A 15,879-nucleotide genomic window follows, 5' to 3' on the forward strand; every position below is an offset into this window, starting at 1 on the left:
TCATATGAAATCTAAAAATTCGCATTAACCAATAAAAAAAAATACACAGACAAATCTATAAAACACATGCAACAAACTCAATATATTCCCTGATTTTACACAAACAATATATTAGACTTGTAAGATCTTACTTTCCTTCCAATACTTGAAAATATATAGGGAATAATACAGTACATATACTTAGTATTGCAGATAACCGGGATCCGGATGATAGGTCGACAGTCAATATGTTGACCACTATTGGTCAACAGGCATAAGGTTGACATAGGAAAAGGCAGACATGAGATTTTGACATATTTTTTTTTACATTTTCAACTTTTTTCATACTTAATCATCCACGTGGACTATGATTGGGAATAGTAAACCCGTGCCAAGCACAGCGAGGCACCTTGCCCAAAGCAAGGTGAGCGAAACGACCCATGCAAGGGTACACGGTGCACCCGTTCATTTTACGGAGTAAACAACACCAAAAAAAAAGTTTACTCATGTCGACCTAGTGCATGGCAACCTTTTAGGGTCAACCTAGACACTGTCAACCTTTTTAGGGTCTCCCAATGATCCACACCCCAGATTAACTACGCAACCAATACCAGTGGCACAAATGAAGCACACCACAAATAACCCACAATTCAAGATTGAATTGCAATACTTTCTAATAAGCTAAAAAGGGACTTCTCTAAAGGATATACAAAAATGTTGGTTTATTATTATACCAGCAAACAAGGTGAGATGAATGGTGTTCGACCAAGAAGATGACATGAAAGAAGAAGAAAGCCAGGTGAACAGAGCATTTATCCATTTTATCAAAATGTTCTTATTGAGAGACTGAAATTTAAGCTTGGATAAGGGGGGTGATATCCAGGGATGAATATCACTTGCTTTCAGTAAGTACCCTGCATACTGATATTCTGTCATCTCATCAAAATTCACAAGGCACTATACTGTCCACCAAGTGGGTTATCCCATAATTTCTGGAATAGGTTCCCTCATTTCTAATCGGTCGTTAATATTTACTGATCACTTCCTTTAGAGCGGTGGTTCTTAAACTCAGTCCTCAGGACCCCAAACAAGGTGACCTGGAAAACAATTCATGTTTCCCAGGTCACCTATGGATATTTAAACTGTAACAGTTGGTGCTACACCTCAGTCCAGCTAGGTGATCTGAACTATTTGTGGTCCCGAGGACCAAGTTTGAAAAACACTGTTTTAGAGTAACCTTGCTGATCTGAGAAGCCACACGTGGGACAATAAGCATGCTCTTCATTTGATTGTGACAGTACATACATAAACTGCACACATTATGGGACTGATTCTCAGTCACATGCAAGTCGTAATGTGCACAGATCTCACAGATATCTGCATACTATACACACGCGCCAAAGAAAGATGCTGACTTCTGCGGATGTTCCAGATCTATTGTTTGCACATGGACAGAGATTGTTAGTGTGTATAGACTGATCCACCAGTCAACGAACCACACTATTCATTAAATGGGCATTTCTGGGTGGTAACTGAATATAACTGTTCCACATAGTGAATGTGCCAAGGGAGTGCCATGGGTGTATAGGCTGACACCTGTGCTTGTTTGTGGTGTGCGGACGAGATGGGATGTCTGTTTCAGGCGGCTCTTTTGCAGCCAGCATGGGGCAGGTGTCGATAATAATGATGATGGCTGTGGGTTGGACATGATTCCTCATGCTGCCGCATGAATCTATAGTGCAGATTCCTGGATTACCATAATGTAGTAAGCAGAAAACCAGGGTCAAATGGAATAGCGGCCTCAGATGTGTGCAACACAGAATTAGCCTCTATGTGTTCAGGCTTTATATTTTTTCTGATTCCCGATGAGGGTGTTTTCAATGCAACATGAATCATTCTACTCTCGGACAAAGAGCTCAGAAATAGGCAACCTGTCTTTTTTTCTAGAGTCTAGTTTATGCAAAGTATCTGATTTTTTACAACATTTTACTCCCAAACACTAGAAACAGCCACAGGCTCTAGGTTTGCCCCCCAAATTTGCCAAACTTTATAAACTGTAGGTTAAATTTAAAGATTAACATGTCTGGGACTTGGTAACTGGAGGAAATGTAATGGTCTATAGCCATTACATAAATTACATTTATCATTTTGGATGGAAAGCCATAATTTAGTATTTGACTTTGTTTCTCTTTATTTAAAACATTTTCATCTAAAAAGATACAAAATTAAAACTAGTTTAATTAAAACTATATATTGAGCCTGGAGAAGTGATAAAGCAGTGATAAGTGCAAGGTGATAACACACCAGTCAGTCAGCTCCTAACTGCCAATTTACATATTGGAGCTGATTGGCTGGTGCGGTATCACCTTGCACCTATCACTGCTTTATCTCTTTTCCAGGCTTAATACATCTGCCCCTTTGTGTCTTAAAACATACCTGCTGATATCCTCGTAGAAGAGTCTCTTGTTCTTCTATTTCTTGCCTTATAAGCAGTATTTTCTCTTCTGTTACAGGACTACTCTGATCTCCAAAAAGATGAGACTTTTTCTTGATTGTTTCTTTGTCTGCATTTAACTAAATACAAATATGGAGACTAAATCATAGTGCAAATAAAATTATATCTTTTCTAAAATTAGATTTTACAGCAAAATACAAAAATAAATGGAATTTATGTACTCCCATTAAATCCTTTTCGTGTAATCTAATGGGTGATACTGGAGCACTACCATGGTATATTGAGTGGTTCAGGTGCCCAAGCACCTTAAAACCAGCAAAAACGTAAACCCATGCCTCCATATTGCAGTGGCTTACTTGGAGCCTCAACTGTCTTTTATAGCTTAAGTTTTGTATAACAAAGCCCCAAAGGACAGACCAAGAATACAGAAATGGATGGGAGAAAAACAATGTTCTTTAACTAGAACAACAATCCTAACTAGGAAAACAGGTTATTAAGTTCTTAAGAACACACAAATAAAGAAAGGAGCATAAAGTTAGGGTATTTACGGTCTCCAATGGACTTCAAGAGCAGGATTTAATGTAAAGTACAGTACAACATCCTATTTTCTGAAAATCATCCATTTGGGGAGACTGGAGTAGTACGATGGTGACGTACCAATGCAATTTCAAAGGGAGAGTATGCTCAGAAGTTGTGCAGCACTTAAAGTCCAAAGTTTTCATTTCTAGATGCAATAAATTTTATGTATTAAACGTTTACACTTGGTAAGGCTGTGCAATGAAGACCGCATGGCCACCCAGCACAACTATTCAGCAGTGGTCCCATTCCAAGATAGACCCCACTGATCTGGTGGAATACTCCCTAATATATTCAGGAATAGGCAGTCATGCCCAAATAGAAGCCTGGCAATTGTGTATTTAAAAGCCATATAGCCTTTTTTGTTGACATACAGAACTAAGAGGACATAGATTCACAAAGCTCTGGAGATTTACCAGTTTGAAACAGAACCTAAAAGGCCACTTTCGGCTCTTAAAGTTTTGTTCCAAGAATAGCCTAGTCTGCATGAGAAAAACAGACCGACAAGCTCCAAAATGTTCCCAACCGAGGAGATGGCCAACAGGAAGACATTTCCAGTAAGGATTGTCAACTCCACTGAATTCAGTGGTTCAAAAGGAGAGTGCTCCGAGTGGCTTGTTTAAGACACAAATCCTGGTTGTTGCCTGGCAACCGGGACATTTTCCCATCAGGCCACAAGGGCCGCCGGTCCCCGTTCATCGCTAGGCAACTAGGGCGCTGCTCTGCTAGCACCTCAGACACTCCCAGTCCAGCACTTCTGCTTGGTGCCTTAAACTGTTATAAGGCACTGAGCCCAAGTCTCCAGTGCCAGTTATAGTTTGTGCTTTATGTATAAGCTGCTGGTCCTCTCTGCAAGCCTTGCTGGTCCTGTGGATACTCTGCCAGATTTCCTGGACATCCGTCTTCTCCCACCTCCAGGCATGTGTTAACCCTTCGTCTGCCTACCCAGTGTACCTATGCTCAGCCTGCAGAATATACCAACTGCTCAGTGCCTCATCTGCCTTGGCTGAGCTTTCGACACCCAGCTCTGACATCAACCTCCGTTTTCCTATACTTAGTTATTCTCCAGTCCATTGTCCTGAGGTCTCCAGCCTATTGTGTGAACCCCTACTGCTGGAGGTAGTCAGTCCAGGTGGCCCCCTAAGGGAACAGCGGGGGGTGCTACTGGCAGAAGACCCTCTTAAGGGCTTTAGGGGTCTCACAACAATAGTGCTGGAGTTTCATAACAATTAAGAAAGGAGAGTGCAATTAAGATGACAACTCCTGCACGACCATCGTATGCAGTAGAACTGGTTAAGTTCTATTCAATCTTTTATTTGCATGTGATTTGGTGTAGGCGAGAGGAAATCTTTTTATAGAATATTGAATTTACCTGGCTGCTGTCACTATTTGTTTGAGCGCACTCTTAGGATTGCATATATGGCACTTTAACAAGTACAGACCAATGTATAACAAATACTGTAGATATATAGATAGATACGCACACAGAGATACAACACTGATAATCCTGACTTTCCCGCCATAGCCTAAATCTGCCCTGCAGCCCTCATACAGCACCAAAACCATCTGCAGCCTAAACTATGCCCTCCCGCAGCCTAACTTCCTACGACACTTGATGTGTCTGGATTAAAAGAGGTGCTGGACAATCAGGTGCCGGATATTTGATGTTGTACCTACATAAGCAGACATACTATAATGGTATATTTAACTAATGTTTAGATTTTAATGATCCCTGGGGGGGTCCATTTCTGTCTAAATCAATCAGATACCCAGATTGTAGTATGTGGACAATAAACACATCCATCCATATCAGCACCAGTCAGAGGCCCAAGATGTGTCACACATAACAACCTTTTATCCCCTTGATATTAGAGGTGATGTCTCCCTAGAAATGTATACAAACTATACAGCATCTATACGTTAATCCTGTACCTTATTAGAAGTAGGGGGAAGTATTGCTCCATTTGTGATTATGTTTAAATAATAACACATTACACCCATTTATGTGTGTTCTTAAGGCCAACTATGTTATGAATTAGGCCCAATGACAACACATCTGCGCATGTCACTCTGAACAGAACCCATGTAAACAGCAGGGATGTGCAGTGAGCTAAATGGCTCAGGAGACACTGGCTGGCACTAGATTTACAAGCAATATATGAGCCAAAGGGTACATCTAGGCATTATACACAGGTGCAGCAGTGTAAACTCCTGAAAATTTGGTGAGTTTTAATCAGAGATTTGCGTAAAGATAGGCAGGTGAGGCACTGCAGAGTTTTGGCTATAAAAATGATTAGAATAATGCAAAGAAGATCTTTTAAACATATTCTTTGCATTTTTCATATACTTTATACAGTCAAAACTCTGGCACAAACGCTAGTATGACAGAAAAGGCTCTGCCTCACCTCACAGCACATCACTGGTAGACAGGCAAAATGTTCTCTTTATATCCAATAACACAAAACATGGAGCCTTATACTTACTACCAATGTGGGACAATGTTTACATGAACTTTAAGCTTAACCCCACTGGTTACAGGCAGGTGCCACACTTGGCACTATGCCATGCTGAGAATGTCAATGAACCAAAACCACCTGGGCCAATGCAGTGCTACCAGAACTCATTTTTTTTTTACATTGCTAAGTAACACAGGGGATCGTCGATGCTATAGTGAACCGATGAATCAGATAGATGTTCCAAAGAACAAACAGGGTATCCACCAGAATTGCCTTCAACCTGTGGCAGAAGAGCTACAGTACTGTACCTTAGGGATCAGTCAAAATGTCACCATGTAGACATTTGATTTCCTCATTGCTGAACAAACTGGTGAATAACCACCAGATGAAGGAACCATTACCCCATGTAAAGAGTTTGCCTGCTGGAGAAGTCTGTTTTCCAGGTTTCAATACCAAAAATATACATTGCTGTAATTCTTACAATCCAGCTCATGATCTTGCTGAACTCTCTAAAGTGTAGGGCATTTTGAGTGCTCACTTGATTTATGCAAGCCATAACCATGGCAGTGTCGCACTGCTCCCTTATGCTCTGCATTGCAAGAACTGGTATCCAGAGATTAGTGCATTGAAAATTGCTCTAAGCACCGGCACACTGGGAAGCTTTAACTCCTCTGGAGTCCAAACACCCCAACACTGGGGCCACAGATCGACAGCCCTCAGACCAGAAGGCTGGGATCTGTGGTCACTATCATCCAGTCCCAGATGGAGAATGGCTGATCTCTGTTGAGACTATAAATCTGTGCCTACAGTGGAGAAAGAGGCAGCTCTAAAGAGGCTTGCTTAATTTTAAAGCAGTATCCACCAATGAAACAATGTCAATTTCACAACCTAGAACATGGACACCATCTTCCCCAAGAGCTTTATATAGATGTGCCATCATACATCAGTGCTGCAGTCAAGCCAAACAGTCCGTCTCGGCAATGGCAGGTCCAGTTAGACTCTGCTATAATCAGGAAACATTTTTGCCGGACATACATCTTAGTCACAATGCGACTAGGATGCACCAGGAGACTCTGCTGATTATGCCACATTTGTATATCTGTATGCGACTGAGTCTTTGAATCTGTATACGAAGTTCTACAATGTAGCAGCAGCAGAGTTTTTCCCAATGCAAGTTCAGTTAAGTGTCATATACAGACTCGGTCACAAATAATACACTAGTGTTGCATATCAAATAAATCAGCACAGTTTCCTGGTGCACCAATTGCATTGCTACTTAGACACATTTTTGTAAAAAAAGAAGATACCCAATGCTTGCAGAGCTGCACAGGACCTGGAAGTTCAGTTGCGTCGTGCATCCAACGCTGCATGGCATATTGAGGCTAGATGTATGAGGTCACATCTGAACAAAGGAGAATTGACACTTTATTGTGAGTCAACAGTGATCTCACTTCAAGTTCTCCAGAGCCTGCAACAAAGCTGGTGCACTTATCTTTATTCGTAGATCACCCATATAAGGTAGCACAGTCACCTTTCAAGACGAGAAGGGCAGCCATAACTGCCATTATCTTGGCGAAAACACTCAGCACTGTGGACAGTCGGAAGGGTAGGGCCCTAATGTCAGTGGATACAGATCTCAAATAGGGCACAAAGAGTCTCTGATTACCAGCAAAGCTGGCGATCATTATCAACTCAGGGAACTGCAGAGAGTGCCCTTAAATAAGCAGTATCCAATGGAAAGTGGAACAATAGGTTGCTTCAGTAGCAGATAGTGTAGTTGGCAGAATGAAGTAATAGCAGAATGAAGGCAGGAGTCTCTGAACAGTGCTCACGAGAATAGTGCACCCTGGAAGTCTGTTAATAGCTGCAAACTGAAGTACTTGGTGAGTAAGCAAAGAACAAAGTACCACAGGAACAAACTGGAGAATAGTAGTAGTGCAATGGAAAGACAGATTAGCACAGAGTGTCTCTGGAATAACTGAAGTCTGTGATGAGCCTAGCAGGACAGATTAGGTGTTGGTGCAATTAAGACAATACAGATGATTGTGAATAGCTCTGACTGGGCTGACTAAAGCTTGTTGATACACAGGTTCCCACAGGAGACAGAATGGTATTAGCACTTAGAAGTCTGTAAATCTGTGCTAAACTGAACTGGTTAGCACTTGAGGAGAAAACTGCTCAATGGTGAACTGTGAATGGTGTTTAGCAGTACTGACTGGAACTTGAAGCATACAACAACGCACAGGAAGCTGTGGTTAGCATCCAGCACGCTTGAGAAAAGCACAGCTTAATCACTTAACTGGCTAAACATTTTTACTAAAACCACTCAAATAGTTGGGGTGTTTTAAGATTGAACTAGCTGTTCTACTCGTTCTTCGGAAGGGAGTTTCAGATTTTCACGGTTGTAAATAGGAGTGTCAAAAATTTGGTAAATCTATAGATGTAAATTTGAGACATCTTAATGTAAATAAAATATTAATCCATGGTTCTTGGCGTTACCCGAGGAGCACCCGTAGGAGATACAGGACAAAGTGACAGGAGCAATATTGGAGTTTTTAAATTCTACACACTGGAGGTGCAATCCAAAATTTGTATAGATTGTCCATTTGGGCTTTATCGTTCACGCGACGCAAGCCACGCATCGGTAATGACGTTATATCAACCCCATTTTATACCCTATGGGGAAGTTTATTAAAATTCTAATTACGTAGTTTTCCTATTTCCCACCTGCAGAATACCTATTTTAACTTTCATCTTCTCAACATATCGGGATGTAAGAGAATTTTAAATATTCCGCAAAAATGAAAAAATAAAAATAAAATTAAAATTGTAAAAAAAATAATAGGATTTTAAATACCTACCGGGAAATCCTTTTCTCGTAGTCCATAAGGGATATTGGGGACCGATTTAGTACGATGGGGGTATAGACAGGTCCAAAGGAGCCAGTGCACTTTAAATTTCTTCAACGGGGGGTGCTGGCTCCTCCCCTCTATGCACCCTCCTACAGCCAGTTATAGGTAAAACTGCCCAAAAGGAGAAAGGACATACTTGAGAGAAGGAACAAAACAACAAGTGTGGTGAGATTTACACACCAGCACACCATAACATAACCTGGCTGGCAACAGAAAACAGCAACAGCTGAACTGTAACACATGACAGATAACCTGCAGAAAGTCACCGCACAGAGGTGGGCGCCCGATATCCCTTATGGACTACGAGAAAAGGATTTACCGGTAGGTATTTAAAATCCTATTTGGTCAGGGTATCAAATTTGTAGAATTTCACAAAAAAGTGTTCTTCCCCGACCAGGTAGCCGCTCAGCATAGTTGCAAGGCCGAGACTCCACGGCCAGCTGGCCAGGAAGAGCCCACTGACCTTGTAGAATGGGCCTTCAGAGACTGAGGAACAGGTAAGGCTACCAACACATAGGCCTGTTGGACAGTAAGCCTAATTCAATGAGCAATGGACTGCTTTGAAGCAGGGCAACCCTTTTTCTGCGCATCATAGAGTACGAATCAGGAATCAGTCTTTCTGACCAGAGCTGTGTGCCTGACATAGATCTTGAAAGCACCCACAACATCCAAAGACTCCGGAGGAGCCGAAGCATCAGAACAGGACGGAACCACAATAGGTTGATTCAGGTGGAATACGGAGACAACCTTCGGAAGAAACTGCTGTCTAGTCCGGAGCTCCGCTCTGTCCTCGTAAAAGACCAAGTAGGGACTTTTACACGATAAGGCCCCCAATTCTGAAACACGTCTAGCAAAAGCCAGGGCCAATAACATCCCTGTCTTCCATGTGAGGTACTTGTCTTCTACCGTCAAACCAGGAGGACTGTAGAAAATTCAACACTACATCCAAAGCCCAGGGTGCCGTAGATGGCACAAAGGGAGGTTGTATGTGGAGTACACCTTGTAAGGAGGTCTGAACTTCTGCAACACGGCCAATTTCTTCTGAAAGAAAATTGAGAGAGCAGACATCTGGACCTTAACAGAGCCCAAACGTAAGCCCTTGTCCACACCAGCCTGTATGAAACGTAGGAAACATGCCAGCTGAAACTCTGCAGGTGGATAGCATTGTAGATAGCCGAAGTTCCAGAATGTTGATCGGAAGTAGGGCCTCTTGGGCATACCACCTGTCCTGGAACTGCGCCCGCTGGGTGACAGCTCCCCATACTCTCAGGCTCGCATCTGTTGTGAGAAGGATCCAATCCTGAATCCCGAAACGTCGACCTCCCAGCAGGTTGGAAGACTAACCACCACAGGAGTGAAATCCTGGCCTCGGGTGACAGCTGAATCATCCAGTGCCTCTGAAGATGTGAACCGGACCACTTGTTTAGGATGTCCAATTGGTAGGGTCTGGCATGGAACCTTCCGAGCTCTATCGCCTCGTACGAGGCCACCATTTTTCCCAACAATTTTATGCAAAGATGAATGGAAACTCGAGCAGGTCGAAGAAACATGCGAACCATCTCTTGAAGTGTTCTCACCTTGTCCTCTGGGAGGAACACTCTCTGAGCTACCGTATCCAGTATCATAGCCAGAAACAGGAGCTTTTGAGATGGATTCAGTCGAGACTTCTGTAGATTGAGGATCCACCTGTGGTGAGACAGAAGTTGGATAGTGCGATCTATATGGAGCAGTAGAAGCTCCCTGGAACTTGTTTTTATCAGGAGATCGTCCAGGTAAGGGACAATGTTGACCCCTTGGACTCTGAGCTGGAACATCATTTCCGCCATAACGTTCGTGAACAACCTTGGAACTGTAGACAGGCCGAAGATCAACGCCTGAAACTGGTAGTGATCGTTCAGTAAGGAGAACCGCAGATTGGCCTGATGAGGAGGCCAAACTGGGATATGTAGGTAGGCATCCTCGATATCCAGGGACACGAGGAATTCCTGTTGTTCCAGGCACGTGATCACTGCTCTCAAAGATTCCATCTTGAATTTGAAAACCTTCAGGTAAAGGATTCAAGGACTTCAGATTCAAAATGGGTTTCACAGACCCATCTGGTTTTGGCACTATGAACAGACTGGAGTAGTAACCTTGTCCTTGCTGTAGCAGGGGTACTGGAATAATGACCCGGGACTGGACCAGGTAGTCGATGGCCAGTAGTAGCGTAACACAAATATTTTCCAAAACTGGCAAACATGATTTGAAAAATCATTGGGGAGGAGCACCGTCGAACTCCAGCTTGCAACCCTAAGAGATAAGGTCCCTTACCCAGGCATCTTGGCAGGAACCGTCCCAGATGTGGCTGTAGTGACGTAACAGAGCTCCCACCACGAGATCCCCTCGGGGTGGGTGGGCACCGTCATGCCAAAGTCTTTGTGGAAGCTGAACTGGTGCTCTGTTCCTGAGAGCCAGCAATGGCGGGTTTCTTAGGCTTACCTCTGGAGCCTCTAGCTGCATTGGAGTCAGCCTTGGGCGCTAGATCGAAATCTGGAGGACTGAATGGACTGAGTAGATGGTCCCGGGTAAGTACGCCTAGCAGGCGGAGCCCCTGAAGGGAGAAACGTGGATTTCCCAGCAATACCTTTGGAGATCCATGCGTCCAATTCACCTCTGAAGAGCCATTCACCTGTGAAGGGAAGAGATTCCACATTACATTTGGAGTCAGCGCCTGCAATCCACTGACGCAACCATATGGCTCTGCGTGCAGACACGGCCATAGCAGTGGTTCTAGCATTTATATTGCCAATCTCTTTAAGGGAGTCACAGAGGACTCTTGCCGTGTCCTGAATGTGTTTTAGGAAACTTACAGTAGTAACCAATGTCATATCACCTGAAAGACCCTCTTGAATCTGAGTAGCCCATGCATGAATGGCATGTGTCATCCAGCAACCAGCAATGACCGGCCTCTGAGCTACACCTGCAGCAGTGTAGATAGGAAAATAGAGACCACTCTAAAATCCATCCCCCGGGTCCTTTACCGAAAAAGAGCACAGCGCAGGGAGCACCGCCTTTTAAGAAAGGCGAGAGACATCTACTGCTGGAGATTATTCCCAGAATTTCCTGCCTTCAGGGGCAAATGGGAAGGTATTTAAAAACCTTTTGGATACCCGATATTTTTATCTGGAATTTTCCAAGCTAATTTAAATAAATCATCTAATTCTTTGGAATCAGGAAAGGGGACTGTCAGTTTGTCTTGTGGGAGGAAAAATTACTGCCGATTAGTAGCATCCTCCAGGGGGAGCTTTAACACATCCCGTATAGCCAATATGAGGGGTTCGATACCCTGTGTAGAGGTGGAATCCCCACCAATGGGATCCCCATCCACCTGTACATCATCAGAATTGGATAGGATTGCAGGCAAAGCACGATTTTGTGCACCTGTAGTAGACAGCGGGGGATGGGAAGCATCAGTGAGACGGTCAGCGTTTTATGTAGTAACATATAACAGTGATACTGCTGTACAGAAAATTTCCCAGTGGAATATAAACTGCACTAATAGCGGCTCTACCCCCGGTACCAGTGATCCTGTGACCGTTTTGAGGAGCTGCATGAGATTGCTGCTGCTTGCTTATGCAGAGGAAGGTGCCAAAATGCCACTGAGCCCGCTCTCATATAGCTCTGCCTCCCGCTAAGGCACCGGAGCTACTAATAAGTTTTATACTGGCAATGTCTCCACAGGCTGTGTAGCCTCACATAAATGCTTGTTACAACACCCCTCCAGCCAGTCTCACACAGGGGCACCCGCGTGTCCCCCCCAGGAGGGATCCGTACGCCTTACCCACGCTTCTGCCGCACAATGAACCGGGGGGCCCACCTAGCGGGGCCCCTGGTTTGTACTCACCACGACAATCACCATCAGGCTCTGTTAGGGGTGTGCGGCAAGCTGTGGCAGCTAAGGCGCAGTGCCCCGCTGAACAAACAGCCCCTCAGGACGGTGGTCCTGCAGCGGAGAAGTGGCTCTGCACCTCACGAGGCCAGTAACCATCTCCCGATAACCATCTCCCCCCCTAACTCCCACGGCGCAGGTATGCTGTTGCTCAAACAGCATACCAAAATAAGTAAAAGTTTAAATGTAATTGAAGAAAAAACTCTGGAGCTTGCAGAGTGTGCATCCTCTCCTGCGGGCACTTGTTTCTAAACTGCCTGTGGGAGGAGGCATAGAGGGGAGGAGCCAGCACACCCAGTTGAAGAAAATTTAAAGTGCACTGGCTACTCTGGACCCGTCTATACCCCATAATACTAAATCTGTCCCCGATATCCCTTATGGATGCTAGAGAAATATATTTATTATTTTCTAACATTGGTTAAAACATTAATGGCAGAGTTAGTGGACCATCGATGAACAGAACACTGCAAACTCACATTTTCCAGGCAGCTGCTCCTCTCTGCAGCAGCCAGATGTACACAGCGAGGTTAGGGCTGCTTCTATTACATTTCCCCAGCAGCTTCTCTGTAGCCACTAGGAGGATGTGCCACTGGGCTGCCTCACACTGGCACTGGCAGGAGGGAACTAGGAAGTGTGTGGGGGATCCAACTGAGAGCTTCGCTGCACAGTGGGTGTCTCTATGCTAGGGAAAGTCCAGTCTGTTATGGCCACATCAAATCTAACCATGCCAGATAACGGGTTAAACAGGAGTCTAAAAATAAGATTTTAAACCTACCAGTAAATCTTTTTCTCCTAGTCCGTAGAGGATGCTGGGGACTCCGTAAGGACCATGGGGAATAGACGGGCTCCGCAGGAGACATGGGCACTATAAAGAACTTTAGATGGGTGAGCACTGGCTCCTCCCTCTATGCCCCTCCTCCAGACCTCAGTTAGAGAACTGTGCCCAGAGGAGACGGACAGTACGAGGAAAGGATTTTTGTTAATCTAAGGGCAAGATTCATACCAGCCCACACCATCCACACCGTATAACCTGGAATATACGCAACCAGTCAACAGTATAAACAAAAACCGCATCAGCCAACGACTGATCTCAACTGTAACATATCCCTTATGTAAGCAATAACTATATAAAAGCCTTGCAGAAATACGTCCGCACTGGGACGGGCGCCCAGCATCCTTTACGGACTAGGAGAAAAAGATTTACCGGTAGGTTTAAAATCTTATTTTCTCTTACGTCCTAGAGGATGCTGGGGACTCCGTAAGGACCATGGGGTTTATACCAAAGCTCCAGACCGGGCGGGAGAGTGCGGATGACTCTGCAGCACTGATTGAGAAAACATGAGGTCCTCCTCAGCCAAGGTATCAAACTTGTAGAATTTAGCAAAAGTGTTTGAACCCTACCAAGTCGACACTCTTTTCGGTTTTAATAGGTCTCGGACCATGTTCTGGAGTTCCTGGGCTTTTTCCATTGGGAGAAAAACCCTCTTTTGTTTCGTGTCCAGAATCATGCCTAAGAAAGATAGCCGAGTTGTTGGAACCAACTGTGACTTTGGTAGATTCAGAATCCAGCCATGTTGCTGCAGCACTCTCAGGGAGAGCGCCACGCTTTTCAGCAACTGATCTCTCGATCTCGCTTTTATCAGGAGATCGTTCAAGTACGGGATAATTGTGACTCCCTGCCGGCGCAGGAGCACCATCATTTCCGCCTTTACCTTGGTGAAAATCCTCGGCCCGTGGAAAGCCCAAACGGCAACGTCTGAAACTGGTAATGACAGTCCTGTACAGTGAATCTAAGGCACGCCTGATGAGGGGGATATATGGGGACATGAAGGTATGCGTCCTTTATGTCCAGTGACACCATAAACTCCCCCCCTTCCAGGCTGGAGATAACTGGCCGGAGCGATTCAATCTTGAATTTGAACTTTCTCAAGTACAGCTTCAGGGATTTTAAATTTAGAAGGGGTCTGACCGAGCCATCTGGTTTCGGGACCACAAATAGGGTTGAATAGTACCCCTTCCCCTGTTGAACTAGGGGAACCTCGACAACCACTTGTTGACACAGTTTTTGAATTGCAGCTAAAACTATCTCCCTTTCTGGGAAAGAAGCTGGTAAAGCCGATTTGAAAAACCGGCGAGGAGGCACGTCTTCGAATTCCAGCTTGTAACCCTGGGATACAATTTCCATTGCCCAAGGATCCACGTCTGACTGAACCCAGACGTGGCTGAAGAGTCGAAGACATGCCCCCACCGGTGCAGACTCCCTCAGTGGAGCCCCAGCGTCATGCGGTGGATTTAGTAGAAGCCGGGGAGGACTTCTGCTCCTGGGAACTAGCCGTAGCAGGCAGTCTTTTCCCTCTACCCTTACCTCTGGCGAGGAAGGAAGAGCCCCGACCTGTTCTGGACTTATGCGACCGAAAGGATTGCATCTGATATTGCAGCGTTTTCTTTTGCTGTGGGGAAACATAAGGTAAAAAGGTAGATTTACCCGCGGTAGCTGTGGAAACCAGGTCCGCGAGATCTTCCCCAAATAAATCCTCACCTTTGTAAGGTAAAACTTCCATATGCTTCTTTGAGTCGGCATCACCCGTCCATTGGTGTGTCCACAGGGCTCGCCTAGCAGAAATCGCCATGGCGTTGGCTCTCGAACCTAGCAGGCCAACAACTCTCTGAGCGTCTCTCATATACAAGACTGTGTCTTTAATGTGACCTAAGGTAAATAAAATGGTATCCTTATCCAGGGTATCAATGTCAGCTGACAAAGTATCCTTCCAAGCCGCAACAGCGCTACAAACCCAAGCCGACGCTATTGTCGGTCTGAGCAAGGCCCCCGTATGTGTATAAATTGATTTTAAGGTAGTCTCCTGTCTGCGTTCAGCAGGATCCTTGAGGGCTGCCGTGTCTGGAGACGGTAGCACCACCTTTTTGGACAAGCGCGTTATGTCCACCCTGGGTGAGGATTCCCACCGTAACCTGTCCTGCGCAGGGAAAGGATACGCCATAAGAATTCTTTTGGGAATCTGCAGTTTCTTGTCTGGAGTTTCCCAAGCCTTTTCAAATAACGCGTTCAGCTCATGAGATGGGGGAAAGGTTACCTCAGGTTTCTTTTCCTTAAACATGTGTACCCTCTTGTCAGGGACAGAGGGGTCATCTGTGATATGCAAAACATCTTTTATTGCAATAATCATATAATGAAAACTTTTGGCCACCCTTGGGTGTAACCTCGCATCATCGTAGTCGACACTGGAGTCAGAATCCGTGTCGGTATCAGTGTCTGCTATTTGGGATAGGGGACGTTTTTGAGACCCTGAAGGGCCCTGTGACACCGTCAAAGCCATTGATTGAGTCCCTGTATTATTCCTGGACTCTGCTTTGTCTAATCTCTTATGTAATAAAGCCACATTTGCATTTAAAACATTCCACATGTCCACCCAATCAGGTGTCGGCGTTGCCGACGAAGACACCACAATCATCTGCTCCACCTCCTCCTTAGATGAGCCTTCCGCTTCAGACATGCCGACACACGCGTACCGACACCCCCACACACTCAGGGATATATCTATATGGAGACAGTTC

At 44.8% G+C, this 15,879-nt stretch overlaps 1 protein-coding gene across 3 annotated transcripts in view; it reads right to left on the reverse strand.

Annotated features, from left to right (window-relative positions):
• The window catches only part of CEP162 (centrosomal protein 162), a 420,302-nt gene that overhangs the window by 144,251 nt on the left and 260,172 nt on the right, over positions 1–15,879 (reverse strand). For all 3 annotated transcript variants that reach the window (XM_063916918.1, XM_063916917.1, XM_063916916.1), the window contains exon 16: positions 2,416–2,553. In XM_063916918.1, coding sequence (XP_063772988.1) covers positions 2,416–2,553 — 138 coding nt within the window. The remainder of the gene's footprint in view (positions 1–2,415; positions 2,554–15,879) is intronic.

Source organism: Pseudophryne corroboree, chromosome 4 (genome assembly GCF_028390025.1).
Source record: "Pseudophryne corroboree isolate aPseCor3 chromosome 4, aPseCor3.hap2, whole genome shotgun sequence".
Classification (NCBI taxonomy): Eukaryota; Metazoa; Chordata; class Amphibia; order Anura; family Myobatrachidae; genus Pseudophryne; species Pseudophryne corroboree.